This window comes from Cucurbita pepo, chromosome LG01, assembly GCF_002806865.2.
Source record: "Cucurbita pepo subsp. pepo cultivar mu-cu-16 chromosome LG01, ASM280686v2, whole genome shotgun sequence".
Lineage (NCBI taxonomy): Eukaryota > Viridiplantae > Streptophyta > Magnoliopsida > Cucurbitales > Cucurbitaceae > Cucurbita > Cucurbita pepo.
Genome location: NC_036638.1, coordinates 20,989,223 through 21,009,014, shown reverse-complemented (window position 1 = coordinate 21,009,014; position 19,792 = coordinate 20,989,223). Strand labels below are relative to the sequence as shown.

General features: G+C 37.4%; 3 protein-coding genes and 2 long non-coding RNA genes across 6 annotated transcripts; 1 reads left to right on the top strand and 4 right to left on the bottom strand.

Annotated features, from left to right (window-relative positions):
• Positions 1-813: 813 nt before the first annotated feature.
• On the bottom strand, positions 814-4,787 carry LOC111804284 (actin-related protein 2). Its single transcript, XM_023689036.1, has 15 exons — positions 4,601-4,787; positions 4,318-4,428; positions 3,302-3,436; positions 3,146-3,217; positions 2,994-3,072; positions 2,729-2,778; positions 2,440-2,543; positions 2,293-2,361; positions 2,147-2,210; positions 1,982-2,050; positions 1,775-1,858; positions 1,651-1,709; positions 1,351-1,417; positions 1,177-1,260; positions 814-1,095 (listed from the first exon to the last, which is right to left on the bottom strand). Exons 1-15 carry the CDS (start codon positions 4,640-4,642, stop codon positions 1,015-1,017), a joined length of 1,170 nt encoding a protein of 389 aa, XP_023544804.1. The 5' UTR covers positions 4,643-4,787; the 3' UTR covers positions 814-1,014.
• A 1,042-nt stretch (positions 4,788-5,829) lies between these two features.
• Positions 5,830-8,785, bottom strand: LOC111804272 (ACT domain-containing protein ACR6-like). 2 transcript variants are annotated; one of them, XM_023689026.1, is made up of 8 exons: positions 8,358-8,785; positions 8,219-8,266; positions 7,856-7,901; positions 7,644-7,758; positions 7,495-7,562; positions 6,797-7,402; positions 6,597-6,701; positions 6,162-6,503 (listed from the first exon to the last, which is right to left on the bottom strand). In XM_023689026.1, exons 2-8 carry the CDS (start codon positions 8,263-8,265, stop codon positions 6,162-6,164), a joined length of 1,329 nt encoding a protein of 442 aa, XP_023544794.1. In that variant the 5' UTR covers position 8,266; positions 8,358-8,785. The 2 variants fall into 2 exon arrangements, with proteins under 2 accessions (XP_023544786.1, XP_023544794.1); XM_023689018.1 differs by having other exon boundaries at positions 5,830-6,503; positions 8,219-8,784.
• A 2,614-nt stretch (positions 8,786-11,399) lies between these two features.
• Positions 11,400-14,475, bottom strand: LOC111809359. Its single transcript, XR_002817209.1, has 3 exons — positions 14,389-14,475; positions 12,078-12,218; positions 11,400-11,499 (listed from the first exon to the last, which is right to left on the bottom strand). It is a non-coding gene; the product is annotated as an uncharacterized LOC111809359 (long non-coding RNA).
• A 2,915-nt stretch (positions 14,476-17,390) lies between these two features.
• Positions 17,391-18,320, top strand: LOC111803819. The gene has a single exon (XM_023688400.1). It carries the CDS (start codon positions 17,871-17,873, stop codon positions 18,081-18,083), a length of 213 nt encoding a protein of 70 aa, XP_023544168.1. The 5' UTR covers positions 17,391-17,870; the 3' UTR covers positions 18,084-18,320.
• A 131-nt stretch (positions 18,321-18,451) lies between these two features.
• Positions 18,452-19,524, bottom strand: LOC111803842. The gene is made up of 2 exons (XR_002816432.1): positions 19,176-19,524; positions 18,452-19,033 (listed from the first exon to the last, which is right to left on the bottom strand). It is a non-coding gene; the product is annotated as an uncharacterized LOC111803842 (long non-coding RNA).
• Between the last annotated feature and the right edge of the window lie 268 nt (positions 19,525-19,792).

The following is a 19,792-nucleotide window of genomic DNA, read 5'->3' as shown; positions in this document are numbered from 1 at the left end:
ATTTGATTGGGAAAAAGGACGAAATGAGAACATAGGCAAAATCGTCGGGCATGGCGTCGGTGGCGCCGTCTATCCCTTGGATTTGCCAAAGGAATTGAGTGTTTGTCTTTTTTTCTCTCGTTTCATCCTCAGGCGGCCAATTCCTTCCTCTGTTCTTGCTCTCTCTCAGCATCTTCCCCTTTTCAACATAATCACTATTCTCAATGCCATAGTTTAGCGTTTTTGCCCCTCCATGGCATGCATGCACCTACCCCCACATGTGAAACCTTCATCGTTCTTCCATATTTGCACCAGACATTTTGTGAGAGATCTCACGTGGGTGTGGTGTGAGAGCCCAGTAAACACGTTTGAAAATCGTGGACGGAAGGCGATATGTAACGAGCCATAATAGAACGGACAATATCTACTAACAGTGGACTTTGACTATTACAGATTTAGTATGACATCATCAAAGTAATAGAGAGAAAAACAAATAGGAATAGAATAGGAAAGCGAAAGAATGGAAATTTCCGAATAGAATTGATATGGGGTTGCAAAAGCCAAAAGGGGTTTGTAAAGACTAGGGAGAAAAACAAATAGGAAAGGATTAGTGGGACAAGAGGACAATTACAAGATTACAAGACTTAGTCTTCATGATCGATTTGTCCTCGAGGAAGAAGATATTTTTGAAGAGAGACACTAACTTGTTTTATTCTCTGTATTCTTACTCTTTTGTGAGGTGAAGAACATTCATGGCGGATAATTTCTAATATTGTTGTAACAATTCAAATCCACCGCTAGCTTCCCCTCAAGATTTTTAAAACACGTTTGTTATGAAGAAGTTTCCACACCCTTATAAAGAATGTTTGTATCACTCACATAATCATATTCCAACATTCAAACAACATAAGAACATAAGATTATTCCATTTTATCACTCACATAATCAATCAATCCTGTCTTCATTTCATAAGCTAAGTCATTAAATTGTAGTCTGAGGAGCAATCTTGAAGGAGGCCACTAATCCCAAAAGGTGTCAGGCCTGCCCACATTTGCTTAGACAACCAACACCTTCTTCAAGATAATCTTCCCTGCTGATCCAAAATTCAGGCGCATCCTGGATGTGTCAACAACAGTTAATCCCTTTTACTTCTTGAATCAAATGGTTTAGAATGTTATGGGTATGTATGTCATCTACCTTCATTATTCCTGCTAGGACTGCGCCCCCCAGATACACCATGTGCTTCCTTCTTGGCGGATCCTCTATCCGCAATCTCAGTTTCTAAGAACCACAGGCCATAAAACATACAAGTAAATAGTGTTTTACTTTCCCAGGTTAAAGTCAAGAACTCAACAAAGATTTACATATTACCTTTAAACCATCTCTGTTTCCCTTCAAGACGACATCGAGATAGCGGTCGAGTATTTCTTTCTCCAAACTGAATATCATTACAATCAATCACCATTTTATCAACATTTCGATGGTGTTTCAACAATAATACACAAGTCGTGTCTAGCCATGTCCGAAGGACACGTAAAATAGCACATCGGACACGTGTTTGAGTGTGTCCAGACGTATCCATGTCTGACATGTGACTGACACGGAAACTCGGCCTATAGGTCGAGGGTAGAAGAATAATATAATCACAGACCAAGAAGAGCTACACATTACCGACTAGGTAATCCAGGATACATTGTGCTCCCGCCACTTAAAACAATATGCTGGTAAAGCTGCAAACCAATAATATTCATCAAAAGGGTACTTTCTTGAAAGCATATGAAAGATCTGATCATACCATCATCCGATTATCGATATCCATTTCTTGAATGCAGCGGAAAACCATATCTGCCATCCCATCCCCTTCAACATCTATCAGTTCCTGCATGAAACAGAGAATTTCATTGCTTTAATCAACATTATGTCCCATTCTTATAATAAGAAGTAAAAACTAATGTTCTTTATAACCCGTCCCCAATATTATGTTAACCCGTCCCATTCTTACTGGAGTGAAGAGCGCCTCAGGAGCTTGAAAACGTTCGGTGCCAACTTTGATTACCCTTCCATCTGGAAGCTGGCCAAGATAACTCATCCATTCTTGTCAAAGGTGGTTACCAATACGAGTATGATTAATATTAATTCTTAGCAGAATTCACAAGAGGTGACTTACAGTATAGTTCTTGACAAGAATGGTGGTTTCAAGCCCCATTTGATATTCCCTCTTGTAATCATAACTGCATATACATATATGTACCATCAAAATGTGGTAAATAAGCACATATCGCAAAGCATACGACGTCAAGCTGGTTAGTTCACCTTATATAGCAGAGCTTCTCCTTGATTTCCCTAACAGTCTCAAAATCAGCAGACCGATTCATCGCATACCTTCAAGAAGTCGCACGTGTTACCTAAAGAAACAATCAATCGATTCATATCGACTGTGCTATGGAAAAAAACCCTCACCCTCTTCGTGAGAGTAAATCAACAAGATATGAAGTAATGTGTCGGCCAGCTACATTCATTCTTTTTGTAAGATGAGGAAATGAGTAGCCATCAACAACTGGAACCTGAAGAACAAATTGGTAAAAGGCTGTTAACCATCAAACTCAATCTGCACTCTCCACATAAACTTCATATCTCAAAAATGATTGACTCTTTAATGATAAACAAATGTACTATGCTCAATGAGTAGCAAATGGACGAGAAAAAAGTATGCACTGAAATTTACGAAACGATTTGGTAAATTATTTACCACGTGAGTGACACCGTCGCCAGAGTCGATGACTAACCCAGTCAGTAAACCTGTGAGAGTAAAATAATGAGTGAAGCATTACATGAAAAGCTAGAGTGAATTTGAGGATGTTTATCGTAGGGGCGTGCCTTTTCACCGTCGTAATGAAACGTACTTTTCGATTCAACAATTACAATATGCTAACCAAAAATCTAAGAAAAGGTGCGCCAATAGAGACAGAAAATAACTAAGCACAATTTTGACCTTCATTCATCCTTATAAGCACCTTGGGCATACAAAGTTAGAACAGCTTGGATTTGAATGAAGACCCCCGAAAAGTTGTACTTCTCAAACATCGTCTCAACCTGTAAGGTTATATCGACCCTAGTCGTTAAATCCAGCAAAAGAAAATTTGAAAGAAAATCGAAGGTCACAAACCATTTTTTCACGATTCTTCGAAGGATTGAGAGGTGGATCCGTGAGCAAAATCTTACATTCTTTTGGGTCTATCTATAGACAGAAAACACAAAAGCAATTAACATTATGATTTGTGCATGGGATGAATATAAACTGCTCATAATAGCTCAAACTTGCCTTCAGTTCGTTGAAAAATGCATGGTCCCACACATGACACATATCATCCCAGTTTTGTACAATACCATTATGGACTGGATAAGTTATATCAAGTTGATGACGCAAATCTGCACAGCTTTCTCCAACAACAATGTCCTATAGTAATTCAGAGAGAAGACTTGAGAACGAATAATCGATGTAACAGTCCAAGCCTACTACTAGCAGATACTGTCCGTTTTGGCTCGTTATGTAGCCTCACGGTTTTATAACGCGTCTACTAGGGAGAGGTTTCCACACCCTTATAAGGAATGTTTCATTCCCCTCTCCAACCTACGTGCAATCTAACAATCCACCCCCCTTGGGGGCCAGCGTCCTCACTGACACATTACCTGGTGTCTATCTCTGATACCATTTGGAACAACCCAAGCCCACCGCTACCAAATATAGTCTGCTTAGGCCCGTTACGTAAAGTCATCAGCCTCACGACTTTAGAACGCGTCTACATCCTTGTAAGAAATGTTTCGTTTCCCTCTCCAACCGATGTGGGATCTAACAATCGAATACATAGCTACTAACCTCAGGATCCCCTTTCCATAAACTGGGACATCTAGACTGAAAATATCTTGGATTCACTAAAATGCAATTCCTAAGCTAATAAAAGATAATCTCTACATGGGATATGAACATGTACACTCTATTTTCGAGCATCGAGAATATTAAAACAGCACTCGTGTAATCAGTTACGCTAATTAATCGAATAGAAATCACCCTTTAACCACTAACACAATGAGCATTCCCCCTTCTGCTCTGTGGAGTAGTAAATACAATTATCCCTAACAATCGGATTGAATGTTGGAAAGTTCTGTTCATAGACAAACTACCTTTCAGGATGAGATCACAAACAAAGATCATGACTACAGTTCATTGTCGAGCTAACGATAGAAATGAGAAATCAGTCATGATATTAAGAAAATCGAGGAGCACCACGAACATTTCAATTCTTCCATTAGCTCAAAATACAAAGGGAAATTGCAAACCTTAAGCTCCTGTTCTATGAGTGATTCTTCATAGCGAAGCAGTGGCCTTCCCACCACACAAGGAAACACAGAAGTGGGGAAATTCTCCCCGGCAAATCCACATTTCACGTACTGCAAATAATGAACAATCTAATCTTAAACAACCGAATCAAAGCAGGTTGAAGAAAAATGGAAACTCAATGATTTGGCAGATTTGGACAGGGGATTGTAAGATCAAGATGAAGGTGATCATGGGGAAACGAAACAGTAGATTGAAACAATGATTTAAAGAAGAAGGAGATACCCCAGTGCCATTGTCGCAGACGACGACTTTCCGATTATCCATGGCGCCGCGATGCGGTTCTGCAGAAGATGGTAGTGGCTACGACTTTCGAAGACGGATTTGGTGGAGATGGCTTGAAGTTAAGGGGAAGTACGGAAGCGTCAATGAACAAGGAAGCTTTTCTATTTTCTTTTTGGAAGTATTACTAAGCCTAATACTTCACATGGGCATCGTCTTGGACTTTAAAACTTGGACCCAGAATTGACACCAACTTAGGTAAAAAGAGGTTTGGGCTAGAAATTCAATATTTTTGTAAGAATATAATGAATGTGGCGAACACTAACATTGCTTTGGGATCAAGATATCTACTTACCAAACTGTGGGGCCATCCACAGTCTCTTGAAACAGGTAAAAACTCAGAAAATTAACCTCGATTTGTCAGTTTATTGCTCTGTTCTTGATTCGTTGATCATTGGCAAGAAGACCCATGATGCTTTTTTTTTTTTTTTTTGTTTTTAATGAGATTACTTCAGTTACTGACATTAATGGATACGCACCATGTAATTCGTTTTTGACTGCCCTTGCTTATGATGGGTATTTTGCGCATGCCCTGAAGGTGTTCGATGAAATGTCTCTTAAATGTATTCCTTCCACTTCAAGCTTCAGACTTTTGGCAGTCCAATACTTGTTCTGGAAAGTCTCCATGTCGAAGCAAACAGGATGCCCCTGAGGTATGCCGTTTCGGTAGGTTGTTCTTTTAAGTTTCGCCTATTTTCTATTGTCTCGACTTTTGGAATTGACTTGACCCTTGAAGGTCCTACACAGCTTGTCTCACGTCTCCTTACAATCGAAACTTGTGTGTTTATATGAAAGGGTTGGGTTTGAAGAAATGCTGATTTAGTTACAAGTTTTGAACATGCTAGAGGTTCTGCTTGCTAAGTAACATGTTTTAGGTATCCATTTTTTAGCTGACAATTCACAAGGGTTGGTCTCTTCTTGCTCTGTTTCTTAGTAAAACATAAATGGACTTCTTCCAAGTCGTGGCTTAGATTGCACAAATGCCCTTCCTTTTAGGAGTAACTTTTTTTAATTTAGTCTTTGTAGATGTCAACACTCTTATAAGACATGCTCCGTTCCCCTCTCCAACCAATGTGGGACCTCACAACGGAAGACTAAGTTAGACCATTTTCACCCTTCCATGAAAATGAATCGATGGTAACTGAGAAGCACATGACTGTGAAATACAACAATTAGAGCATATTCAGCATCCAATTCCATTGAGCCCAATAATTATAGCTTTACAGTCTTCTACAATTCTGTAGAAACAGCGTCTAATGTACACCATACACTACACTGGTTTGTACAGACATACATCCCAACCAACTTGCCTTTCAGTACAAGGTGGCTGGTTTCTTTTGGGTTTATTGGCTACAATATGAGAACATTGTAGCAAACCCTCACTTATAAGGGTGAAAGGAAAAGGATTCCTATAAATTTACACTGTCCCTTGAACTTGTCATGTATCTGTGCATCTTTTTCTACTTGTAAAGGAATATACACACAATGGGCAGAGCAGCTGCTTTCAAGAGTAGGATCTTATCAATTTGAAATTCTGAAAAGTTCTTGCTTTGAACAAGTTTCCCAAGAAGAATCCTGTCGTCGTCTCTTTCAGAGGCGTTTCGGAGAGCCATGAGTTGTGTTTCACCTGCAGCATGGCATCACCGATCTGTTTGCGAATGGACTCAACGGCCTTCACGTCGATGGCAGTTCCCGTCATGTCGGTGACATAGAAAACATCTTTGGCTTTTCCACGTTTGGTGACGATTTCTGCCCTCCTGATGCATAGGCTGTTCTCCCTAAATATTCTTGTGATGTCTGATAGAAGCCCAACTCTGTCTTCTGCATACAGTTCTAGCTTAAGCCCCTGCAAAGGAAAGCAGACAAGATAATGTATTATTGCCTATCCTTTACCTTCAAACAATAAGGATAAGAAACTCAACAATGGCCTCTCTTCTACCTCAGACTCCCTTCTTTCAATGGCTGCTTCAAGACAATGCAATACTCGGTCTCTTTCGGCTTCAGAGCTAATCGGCAGCCCGTCCTTATGTCTGATATAAAATTCCTGAAAAAGCAGTAACCGTTTTCCTTTAAATCATAACCGAACCTAAAAACTTAAATAGCTCAACTAGTTTCGACGAAAAATGGCCTTGGAATTACCAGATAAGCTTCCATGCTCCCAGTGTTTACCATTCCATGATAGACCACATACTCCATGTCTGTCAAAGTGCAAATAACATCATACATCAGCTTCGGCCGATCTCTAGATCTTGTAGTAATCACAGTATAATCCTTCTCGGCGCAATCCAAGACAGTAACATGGGGTCTCAAGTTCTTATCTTCAACCCCAAGCCTGGGTTTGCCAGCCCTTTCGTAATCTCGATCAGCCAGCATGATCTGATGCAGCCTTCTGTCTGTGCTGGTGACCCCAGGAGGAGAAAGGGTCATTTTCGCTTCCTTTAACTCGCCACTCCCTCTTAGAACATTGCATAGTAACTCCTTGATCGTTAAGAGCCGCTGTGTGTCTTCAATTGCTCGGCCAGTATCGTGATCAGTCACACGTACCACAGCTGCAGCTCTACTATTATGTGTCCAAACATCAGCATTTACAACATTGCAGTGAAGGTCCGCAAGAACAGCACAAACTTCAGACAATAAACCAGGCCTGTCAGTACCAGACAGCTCGATTGAAGTATGATCCTCCGAGGGCATCAAACCGACTGACTCTCTCAACGATGGCACGAAACTCGCATCCACTTCAAGCCTCTACATGGTGCAATTAACAAACACATTATAACACAACCCTCATAAAAGATGGAACATTCATTCATCTATCCCACTTGTTACAGTAAGTTTACCATTTGAATGGCGTTTATGGTTTCTTGATCTCTGATTTTGTCTCCATCATGAGTGATAACATTAAAAACTGGAAAGAAAGAACAAAAAGTAACCCATAAGTGGCTAAGCTTTTCAGATTCAAAATAACTTAAGAGTCAGAATCACTAACCATCCATGAACCAGCCTCCATCAGAGGAGATATAGGCTTTGGTAATGATTAAGTTCATATCCATGAGGACTTGAACAACTTTCAAGAGAATCCCATGTTTGTTCATGCTGTCAACCTGATAGGTAGAAGAAAAGGATTGGAGCAATCTTTAGCTCCTGATTGAATAAACAAAAGGAAGCAATAATTACAGAGCAAACTTAAAGATCAAGCACCTGGATCACTGTAGTGTCCTTACAAGCGTTGTTATCAATCACAACTCTGCAAGAACAGATTGAATATAACAAATAAGAATTCACAGAACAAACCGCTACTAAACTCATAAATCATAAGTTCATTCACATCAGCTCGAGTAAATAGATAGCAAAAAGAATCAAACCACTACTGCCTAAGTTATTGATATCACTCCCAGAAGTCAACCAACATTGAAACATCAAAATTCAACAAGAACAAGAAATCTGGAAAGAAGAAACATCAACTCGGAATTTCGAACACCATGACTCACAAAAACCCAGAAGCAAATTTCGGGAAGGAAATCAAAACCGTTTCCAATTAAGACGAAGAAAGAAGAAGAGTACCTGGGTGGGTTCAGCCTCCTGATAAGTTTATCATACTCGCTGTCCATGCTTGAAAAAGGGGGAAAAAAAGAAAACCCACTTCAAATCTCCACCCAAAAACAGATTTAAAGAACAACCCACAAAAAATTTATACAAATACCTCAAGAACAAGAAGAAGAAGAAGAGGAAGAACAGAAGAAGAACAGGAAGAAGAGGACAAGAAGAGGGAGAGGGGAAGGCTTAAAAGTGAAGCAGAGAAAGGGGGAAAGGGAAATAAAGAAGAGGGGGAAGAAAAAGGGAGTGTTGGAATTAGGGTAGGCAATGGAAGCTTAGGTTCTTAGTTTGTTAATTTGTAGGATTTGACTATCCATGTCCATGGCGATGGGAGGGAGGATTGAATTGAATTGAAGTGAAGCTTTTTGAAGAGTTAAGATTTTGTGGATATTACTGATGGCGATACTGCCCCAGCTCTAAGGGACCACTCAGGGCGCTGCAAATCACGTGTCGTCTTAGCCGCGGGGGGTTGGTCGGAGAGTTGCCGCTCATCTCGCCGGCAATTTCAGCGTGAGCCACTGGTAATCTGCCCACGTTATTTTTATGCTTTCCTTTCTTAATTCATTAATAATTATATTTTAATTCTTTGTTAACTATTGGATTAAGGATACTAAACAAATCTCATTAACTATTGACTTTCCACCGCCACACACGCCGCCAACCAACTTTCCCAAACCCTAATGTTTTTTTTTTTTTTTTTTTAAATTAAAAAGAAAATTAGGCTATCTCCAACTTATTATTAATTTAATTATGAAACTTCTCCCAATAATGGGATTTTCTTTTTTAATTATTTAGTTATAATTTTTATTAAAAAGATATATATTATTTTTATCAGAATAAATTCTTTTTAGAAAAATTAAAAAAGCGAAATCAGACAACTTTACTATTAAAAGATAGAAAAAAAAATAGCTATATTTTTTTATTAAATAAATAAATAAATTTGCAAAAATTAAGAGAATTTTATTTTTGTGAGAAAATAATAGATATATAAAAAGCGGATATATTTGAAATTTGTAATTTTATTAAGAATATTGTGCGATTCTAGGTGAATCTACTTTTAAAAGTTAGTAAAGAATATATTTAAAAATAAATAAAATAATGCGTGAATAACGTTGTGTTTTAAAATATTCCCAAAAAAGAATATCGCATTTCTTAAATTTTATTTCTTAAATAAAATTTACATTTTTAATATAAAATTTGAAGGAACAATAATAATGGTTCAGACATGTTTGTATTTATTTTTTAAAAAATAAAACATGAAATAGAAAAAAAATAACTATCAACCAAATTTCTTTTTGATAAAAAATTATATGACAAAAAAAAAAAAACATCAGCTTAAAATTCCAACTTTATGGATAATAATATAAAATTTTTACGTTATTATTATTATTTTTTTTAACTTCATCAACAACGAATAGATTCGAACTTCCACATCTTAATCCATAATATATATCAATTACCACTTGACTCGATATTTTAACTAATCAAGTCATACTCAAGTTGACAATAAAAAATTATTAATAAATACAACGAAAAATAATTAAAATAAAAGTATTTACTGTGATATATTCATCCATTAATAAAAACCTGATAGAAATATGATTAATTTATAATTTGGTCCCTACCATTTAAAAATTTTAAAACTTGGTCTTTAATATTTTAAAAGTTAGAATTTTGTTCTTATCGTTTGATAAAATTTTACGATTAGTCTTTATAATTTAATAAAATTCTCATAAATAATTTAAATGGACTAATTCTAATATTTCAACGGAATAAATATTTAAATTTCGAGACGACGTGGAAAAGATAAAAAGATAAAAGGAGATATTTGGAAATTGGAATGCATCCAATGAAATAAGGTGTGGGTGTGAAATGGAAATGTAAGATAAAGAAATCCTATGTGTGGGTAAGCGCCTTATCTTGAAACAAAACAAGGGTGCGTTTGGCGGCTGACGGTTACAGAGCTGAGTGATGAACAACCCATATACGTGGACTTTCGCTAACAACATAACTTGGATAACACAGATCAACATTCCTAATTACAATCCTTTTATCCAAATCCAAATGCTTCCTCACCCCATTTCTATATCAACCAATTGATATGGATACACGATAAAACATAATCTTATCATAATCTCGAGTTCATTTTCAACTAGATATGCAATTATGGGATCCCACATCCGTTAAGGTGGAAACCTCTCCCTAATAGATGTAAGTAACAGGTCAACAAATCATAGGATGTTGTCTACTTTTAAGCATAAATTCCAGTAGATTTGTTTTTTTATTTCTCTTAAAGATTTCATACCAATAAAATAGTTTTTATTTTATTTTATTATTATTAAGATGCTCCAAAATATTTTAAAAGATTTGAGTTTTAAGTAAATTTTTATGGATTTTGGGGGCGGAGAATCCAAAAGAAAAAGAAAAAATAAAAAAGAGTGGCAGTAATCCCCAGTGCATCAGCACACACAAGATGATAATGAGCCCATGATTCCCAGTTTGCCACGTGGTTCCAGATGATTGCAGATCTCCCAAGCCGACCTGTCTGGTGATGATGTGTACCAATTCGAACACCACTGCCACGGGTACGGTTTGGTGTAAAACCGGCATATTGTGGACCCCACTCATAGGGTGTGAGCTGGCTACTGTGACGATGACGTGAAAGAGACGGTTCGAACCCATTTACACCTTTTTGGAGGATATTTTTAATATTTATATTCTCAATTTGGTTAGACAGCGATCCTCCTAAAGATATTTTCCTTCTTCCCTTTTTTCTCTTTTAAATCTTTTAACTCCATACTTGCCAAACGGGTAAAGAATAAAAATGGAAATTGACTCATTCGTACACTTAAAAAAACTTTGAGAGAATGTTCAAAGAGTACAATATCTACTAGCGGTGGGGTTGGACTATTACAAATGGTCTCAGAGCCAGCTATTGAGCAATGTGCCAGCGAAGAGGTTGAGCCTCGAAAGGAGTAGACACAAGGCGGTGTGTCAGCAAGGACGTTGGACCCCAAAGGGTGATGGATTGGGGGATCCCACATCGATTGGAAAAAGGAACGAGTGCCGGCGAGAACATTGGGCCTCGAAGGGAGTGGATTGTGAGATCCTGCATCGGTTGGGGAGGAGAGCCCGAAAGAGAAAGCCCAAATAAGACAATATCTGTTAGCAATAAGCTTGGACTGTTATAATCTCTCACCATGGTTGGGGCATGTAGCGACTCACAAAAGCAAGAAAAAAGCCCCATGCTGAAAATTTAAAGCAAAAGCAAAAGATTTCCTCAGAATGAGAAGAATTCAGACAAAGAAGTAATGCAATGGCAATCTAATTGTGGAAGTCAAGAAGCCCATCATACTTCTGAATGAATCTTGTTGAAAGAGAAGAGAGTGAACAAAATTTTCAAAATCCAACAAAAGTTTGGCAAAGCATTTATGAACAGAAATGGAAGAATCAAGAACAAAGAACAAAGAACAAAGTAGCAAGTAGCAGCAGGAAATAATACTTCTTCCATTAGTAAAGAAAGTAATGGAAGCGTTCTTGAGCGAAATGTAAGGAGCAGAATGATATTGAGGATGGGATTGAAAAGTCCTTCATCCCCATCTTTTGGCTTGGAACCTTGTCCTTCCCCTACATACTTTTGTTACAAGTAAGGAGGGAAGATAGATAGCAGCAAAAATTGGTGATATGTGTGGAAAGGAAAGACCGCACAGCTCTATGAAATTAAAGGAGCCTAGCCTTAGCAATGTTTCTTATAATCATATTTCAGTAATATTGTATACTAGTTTTAAAATATTAATCCCAACTGGCGAACAAAAATGGACCATACCTCTCTTGAATTTGAAAGACAATGCCAACTCTCTCTCAGGGGTTAACGGTTGAGAAGACTGACTCACATGGTTTGCCATCTTTATCTACTTTCGGACATAAATGGAACCTGAAGTTGGTTCGCTCAGACCTGCAAGAGAAGCTAAAGAAGAAATGGAAGAAAAATTAACGTACTTGTAAAGAACACATCAACAAATAAGTAAATAAAAAGCAAATGTGTGAGATCCCACGTTAGTTGAAGAGGGGAACGAAACATTCCTTACAAGAGTGTGGAAACTTCACCCTACTAGATGCATTTTAAAACTTTGAGGAGAATCCTAGAAGGGCTGCCCAAACAGGACAATATCTGCTAGCGGTGAGCTTGAGTTGTTACAAATGTTATCAGAGTCTATCACTGGACGATGCGAGGCATTGATCGGAGTAGAGCTAGAAACTCTCCATAGTAGACGCGTTTTAAAACCGTGAGGCTAATGGCGATATGTAACGGGCCAAAAAGGACAAGAATTATCCTACAAAGTTTTTCCACTGGTCATGGTCGGAGCAGGACTAGACTCTTTCCATAGTAGTAGACACGTTTAAAACCGTGAGGCTGACAACGATACGTAATGGGCCAAAGAGGACAAGAATTAACCAGCAAAGTTTTTCCATTTCCACTCGGTCCAAGAATTAACTCAGAACTCCAAAAATCAACAGACGAGGAAAGTAACGTGGGAAAGATAATTAAGTATATGTGTGTGCTATAAACTGAGAATAAATCTTAAGGAAGAAGTCCAGGTTAGAAATATGTTAACAAAATGGAGGATAGACAAGTCCTTCATAAGTGCCTTGATGGTTGATTGGGGTCAGTCAGGCTGAAATGCTTTGTGTAGTCTCCAGAAAATTTAGGGCTAATGTAAAGTCCCACGTCCGTTCAAGCATCTCTTATAAGAGTGTGGAAACCTCTACCTAACAGACGCGTTTTAAAACTATAAGGCTGATAGTGATACATAACGGGCTAAAACATACAATATCTGCTAGCGGTGGTCTCAGGCTATTACAAATGGTATCAGAGTCAGACATTGGACGGTAAGCCAACGAAGACGTTGGGCCTCCAAGAGGGTGGACTGTGAAGTCCCACGTTGGTTGGAGAGGGGAACAAAACGTCCCTTATAAGAGTGTAAAAACTTCTCCTTAACAAACGTGTTCTAAAACCGTGAGGCCGACGGCAATACGTAATGGGCTAAAATAGACAATATCTACTAGCAGTGGCGTTGGGGTATGAAAATGTCTTTAATTACATTTCATCATTCTAAACAACACCCCTGAATTTATTTTCTACATTCCCTGGCTATCGGACCAATCACAAACCCATAATACAACTCGACTCAAGATTGAAGAATGTCTACTACGAAGTATAGCACATTGCCTTCCTCTCACTAGATATGGTCAGCACAATTAGTTAGCTTAAAAAGATGGTAAGGGGTTGAAGTGATATGTTAAATCAAACCCTCCTCCTCTCAGATCCTAGTTCAAAATTCATCCATGTAGCAATAAATCGTAACAAACCCTCCCCATAAGTTGAAATTCACCCATGTTGCAGCCAAGCTTGCCGCTAGAAACCAAGCCATTAACAAGCAAAGCAGAAGAATGAATCCTTTGTCATGCTATATTACACAAACATACACCGTGAAATCAGAGAAGAATATAATACCTTTTTCTCTCCAAGTAAAGCTTTGTGTAACAGCCCAAACCCAGCCCAAACCCACCCCACCAGGTAGTGTCCTCTTTGAACTTTTCCCTTCAAGCTTCCCCTCAAGGTTTTTAAAACGCGTCTGCTATAGAGAGATTTCCACACCCTTATAAAAAATGTTTCGTTACCCTCTCCAACCGATGTAGGATATCACAATCTACCTCTTTGGAGCCCAGCATCTTGCTAGCACTCGATATCAGAGCTTGAAGCCCTAACCTTACAAGAGTCCGGAATAGACTTGGTAACCTAATCAAGTTTCACAGTAGAATCCACATTCCACCAAATTGCACTACCACCGGATTCAATAAGATATAACCCATCAAAATAAACTCGATGAGGCGCAAGATTGAAAGAAATTATAACGAAATGAAATAGGTCAATCTTGATTACGTCAACTAGAATCGAAAATGCTATGGTAGAAACGTTAAATTAAGCTAAATTTAAAGAACAGCAACAGAGATAGCTGCTAAAATGGTAACAAATCCAGGCAAGGAAAGAGTTGAGAGACTGTAACTAATCAATGGCTTGAGTTCGGAAAAGAAGATAAGGAGAAATTGAAAGGAATCTGTAGTTCATTCTATACCTTAAGGAGTCGCGTGCAGCTACAACTTCGAACCACATACAAAGCTCGCCATGGCAGCCAGACGACGAACCAACCTAATTGGGCTTAATCCCCTTCTCAAACATCAAATTATTTCAATAAAATAATTATATAAAAAAAAAAAAAACAAAGTTCAAAAATATATTTATCATTAAATTTTAAATCAAAAGCGTTGAAATTTTATTAATATTTTATGATTAACTTAATTTTGTAACGGTCGAAATCTACAACTAGTAGATATTATTTACTTTCCGCCTATTATTCATCTTCGCGATTTTAAAAAGCATCTACTAACAAGAGGTTTCCACGCCCTTACCAAGAATGTTTTGTTCCCCTCTCTAATTCATAGGGGATCTCCCAATCCACCCTTGGGGTCTCGCTAGCACACTATCCAGTGTCGGGCTCTAATATCATTTGTAAAAGCTACAACCCACTGCTAGTAGATATTGTCCGTTTTAACCTGTTACATATCGTCGTCGATCTCACAGTTTAAAAACGTGTCTACAAAAGAGAGGTCTCCACACCGTTACAAGAAATGCTTTGTTCCCCTCTAACTTATAGAGGATCTCACAATCCACCCCTGGGTCTCACTGGCACACCACCCAGTGTCAGACTCTAATATCATTTATAACACCTAAAGCTCACCACCACCAGCAGATATTGTCCGCTTTGACCTGTTACGTATCGTCGTCAGTTTCACAGTTTTAAAATGCATCTACAAAGGAGAGGTGAAATGTTTATTTTCTCTCCAACCGACGCGAGATCTCACATATTTTTATTAATCCCACTTTTAAAAGACCAATCGTTCAACTATTTTGCCGAATGCAGAGGAAATGAATAGAGTTGTAAGAGGTAGAAGAAAGAAAGTCTTTTTCTTTGTTAAAAAAGAGCATAGATTCTCCAAACCACAAATATTAATGAAGAGATTACAGCTAATCTTTCATTTTGATACAATCATTATGCATTAATCTATATTCCATTAATGTAAAAACTGTAATTAACTCTATATTGGGTCTTTTAAAAGTATAAAAAAAACCAAGCTTTTCTTCCATATCTTACCAATCTAGCTTTTGAAGAACATTAATCTTTGAATATTATGCTTTAGATATTTGTTTTCTCCCTTGGTGGGTCTCCACCAGAATACAGTAAAAATTCTCTCATATCCTTCTCCAATCTGTTCATGAGACAGATAACATTAAAATATCACATGATGGTTTGTATATAAATACCCCATTCCTCACTTGGACACACAAAATATCAAGAAAACAAACAATGGATTCAAGGTGTAGATCAGCAAGACCCCTTGTGCCCCATAGAGAAGCTATGGCGAGCAGCAGAAACACGAAGCCAACGGGGACGTCGTTGAATGCATCGTCGTGTTCGTGTCATGTTTCGTTTATGGTTCATCACCAAGAGAGGGCGAAGATGGCTTCGTCGAACCAAAGGGTTGTTCATGAGGTCATGAACGTTCACGAGGCTAAGTTTTGGAACGGTTATGGCGTTGTTGTCGACGAACATATCGATCGGAAGGCTGCTATGTATATATCGTCTGTGCAAGAACGGTTTAGACTTGAGGGGTTGATCAGCTGAAGAAGCAACTTTGTTGCATGATATGGTGTAGAGGGTCAATAAAAGTTGTATCTTTTTTGTTGCGAGCATTTGTAGATACTTATATAGGTTTGTAACTGTGTTTAAAAATGATCTATGTATAACCTTTAGTTGATCTTTATCTAAATATTAATTACTTCAAAATTGAGGCTCAATTATTGAAATTTTACTCAGAATCTATGCTCTTTGTTTCTTATTATAAAAAGTAATAATAAGGTGGATGTACGAGAGGAATCATTTTGATTAATATTATGAGCTAAGACTTGACCAAAGTTGAGCCATTTTGAATAATATTCTCTTAAGATATTTATATGTACTCTTAAAGATCTATTTTTTATTTTTTAAAAGTTTTTTAAAAGTTCAGATGGACCAAAATTTGAAGAATTATTTTTGTAGCTTCTGTTCAGAGTATAAGCTTCATGAAAATGTAATTTTTCATTTCCAACAAATCAAATATGTGTGATGGAATTCGATAGTTATATGTATGGAATTATTAAGTACTTCTTAAGTTAAGAAACTATACCTTTTTTGAGATGTTTAGAAATTAAACTTGTAATAACTTACCTTAGTGATTAAGAAATTTAGTACAGTTGTTCACTCTTTTCCTTTTCCTTTATTCTTTTTTAAGAAACTTAGGTTATTTTCACAAAATTTTAGTTTTTTCAATATTCATTATTATTTTTTCATTACATATTCATGTTTTTATAATTTCTTATATGTTCAAATGATTAAATTTAAAGTTACTGATTTATTGTATTTATTAAAATGAACCCAATAAGTAATACCGATTAAGGAATAAGAGATTCAAATCTTATAGTAAATTTATGAAAAATAAATAAATTCATGTGTTTTCTGTTATCAGTACAAAAAACAAGAGAAATGCAAGGGTGCCGCTAAAAAGAAAATAAAAAGAGACAGAAAAGGAAAGAAAATAAATTTTGTAAGTTTGAACAAAGAGTTCGTTCAAAAAAACAATTTTGTGGTCCAATTCAACTGAAATTTTAATAATATGTTTATAATTCAATGGGTTTCAATCAAAATGCTAGAGATTTTCTTAGGACTAGTTCTTATTTTCATAAAAAAAGAAAAAGAAAAAATGTGTTCGAGAATAATTTTAAAATGACTAAAATCGACATGGTCATTACCTGATTTAATCACACTTCTAAACTGGCTAAAACAAATGCTCATTTCTTTATTTAATTGGTACCCCTCTTTAGAAGAGAGGAGTGATGATGATTGCCTGTAGAGGTGAAGAAAATAATAGACCAATTCGTTAGTAATAAATCTAAAAGGCAAGCACAGATATTCTCTATATTTTACCCAATCAAAGTGTGTGAAGTCCAATCTGTCTGCTGAAATCATATTCATTCCTGCATCATGGTACAATGAATTCCACAAGCTTTAATCGTCTTTATGACAATCCTTCCAAAACCTTTGCTGTAAAGAAACAATTAAAACAACAAAGCATTCTCAATACTCTAAGCATTATAACCCGCCTTTACACTTCGCCCACACATCCATTTTCTTTAAACAAAACACCCTCCACCTTCCTCAACACATCTCTAAAGCAAGAAATAAAGTGCAGTTCAATACAGATCCTTTTCTTTCCATCTTCATAAAGCAGATCCACTGCCTTCGACTCATCAACATGACTTTCCCTTGCTTATAAACCATTTTCTCTTCTTTCTCCCCAAGTTTGGCATCCCCTAAGCTCCTTCTTTGCTAAGCAAATCAACAAGCTCGTTCACCCTTATAACCCCTCTTTTCTTTTCACCTACTTCTAACCTTCAATTCTCTCTAAAGAACTTGAAGAAGAACTCCACTACTTCAGAACACTCCTCCTCTTGTAGATTGAGATGAGTGCAGATTGGGGACCGGTCGTCGTGGCGGTGGCGCTGTTCATTGTCCTGTCGCCAGGGTTGCTTTTTCAGTTGCCGGCGAGAATCAGGGTGGTGGAGTTTGGGAATATGAATACCAGTGGGATTGCCATTTTGGTGCACGCTATCATTTTCTTCTGCATACTCACCATATTGGTCATCGCTATCGGTATTCACATACACGTTAACTGACTTTCAATCATCTGCTTTGGCTACCTTCAGCAGATGAATTGCTTCCTTTTGTTTTCTCTTTCTCTAGGACTTAGCATATTTCTCTCTGTTCTGCTCCATTTTCCTGTTCTCTTTTTCCCTTTGAACAACACCTTTCTATATTGTAATCTGCTAAATGTAAACTATAATTTCAATTCTTTTTGGGGGGTTGATAAAGAAGGTAAGCTTCTGTAAATACTCTCACGGTAATTCCTTGAATATTTTGAGCAAAATTCTTCCCTATTTCCTAACTAATCGATAATATCCTTTACTAGCTTGCTTTTACCATGGAACAAACCAAATTTGAACAAAATTTTAGCCAGACTGTCCGCACTAGGACGAATATCTTGTACTTGAGATGCGTTGAATTTATTAAATCGAAGAACAAAGAGAGACAAAAAAGAAGATTCTCCATGAGATAGAGCAGCTACAGAGACCAGCGTTCGATGCAATTAGATCTATACTAGCAATGGAAACCAAAGGCGTAAGTAAAACGAAATAAACATACAGAATGCCTTCTATCTCTTCCGAGTCTTCGACTACAGAAATCGCAAATACAAACAGATCAAACAAGATCCGCATCAAACAGAAATACAACAACACACAAGGCTCAAACACCACTAGAAATGCAGCAGCTTCAGTTCGTAAGAATCACGAATGAAAGCGGAAGAAGGACGAGAAGAAGAGGTTACCGGATCATCCAGAGTAGATGTGGACATGAAGAGCGAGAATGAAGACGGCGTAGAGGATGAAGAAGATGAGAGTATGAATGACTACAGCTTTACCGTTAGTCTTCATACTCCCGAACTCAAACTGCCGATTATTCCCCGGGAACTGGAACAGAAGCCCTGGCGAGAGAAGCACGAACAGAACAACTCCGATCACCACTGGCGCCCAATCCGACATCGTGTCAGAGATATCGTAATAATTTACTAAACCAAAAGAAAAAAAAATCAAAAGAGGAACTCAAAGTAGCAGAGAGCTTTGGCGAAAAAAGCGAGAGAAAAAGTGGCTTTGCAGAAACGCGATGAAGATGATGAAGAAGAAGAGAAATGGAATTCAACAGAGTTTCACCTTTTCCTCTCCCTCTCTCTCTCTTCCCGCATCGAAACGAGAAATAACGCTTTGCTTCATGATTCGAAAATTATGGGAATCCGAGAAGTTGTTGTTAATTACGAGAATGACACTAGCTTAGTGGCAATGCTTACTGAACTAAGGAAGTTTATTGTGTGCAGGCGGTAGTAGCTAATTACTTTGTAATCCTTCATGAGAGCCCATAAGTTAAGTGCTAAATGGGCCCAGTGGGCCATATTTGGATGACGACGTGGGCCAGACCATGGACGGGCTCGGCGGTCGAATAAGCGGGAAGGGAAAAAGGGAGGTCGGGAAACAATGGTGGATTTACGTGCAATATGCTCTCGCTTTTTTTATTCCTTTTTTTTTTTTACCAATAATTGTATTAAAAAAAAAGAATTGAATTGAAAAATGGTTCATATAAATAATATAAAAACAAAATAATAACGGTCGAAAAATTAGCGATATTACCATTTATATATTTTTTTTCTAAATAGTACACAAATTTATTTCATTCATAAAATGAGTTCATATTTATCAACATGCGCATGTTTTCTGCTTGAGAACGGACCAATATTGATATAAATTCGAGTCGGTTTGGTTTCTCTAGAATTTTA

What these genes read in the sequence shown, in the direction of transcription:
- LOC111804284 (XM_023689036.1), bottom strand. Translation starts at nt 4,642, where the DNA reads ATGGATAATCGGAAAGTCGTCGTCTGCGACAATGGCACTGGG. An exon ending in TCATAGAACAGGAGCTTAAG is followed by an intron (nt 3,437 to 4,317) that starts GTTTGCAATTTC and finishes GAATTACTATAG; the next exon opens with GACATTGTTGTTGGAGAAAG. An exon ending in CATTTTTCAACGAACTGAAG is followed by an intron (nt 3,218 to 3,301) that starts GCAAGTTTGAGC and finishes TTCTGTCTATAG; the next exon opens with ATAGACCCAAAAGAATGTAA.
- LOC111804272 (XM_023689026.1), bottom strand. Translation starts at nt 8,265, where the DNA reads ATGGACAGCGAGTATGATAAACTTATCAGGAGGCTGAACCCACCCAG. An exon ending in AGGACACTACAGTGATCCAG is followed by an intron (nt 7,759 to 7,855) that starts GTGCTTGATCTT and finishes TCTACCTATCAG; the next exon opens with GTTGACAGCATGAACAAACA. An exon ending in TGGAGGCTGGTTCATGGATG is followed by an intron (nt 7,563 to 7,643) that starts GTTAGTGATTCT and finishes CTTTCTTTCCAG; the next exon opens with TTTTTAATGTTATCACTCAT.
- LOC111803819 (XM_023688400.1), top strand. Translation starts at nt 17,871, where the DNA reads ATGAGTGCAGATTGGGGACCGGTCGTCGTGGCGGTGGCGCTGTTCATT.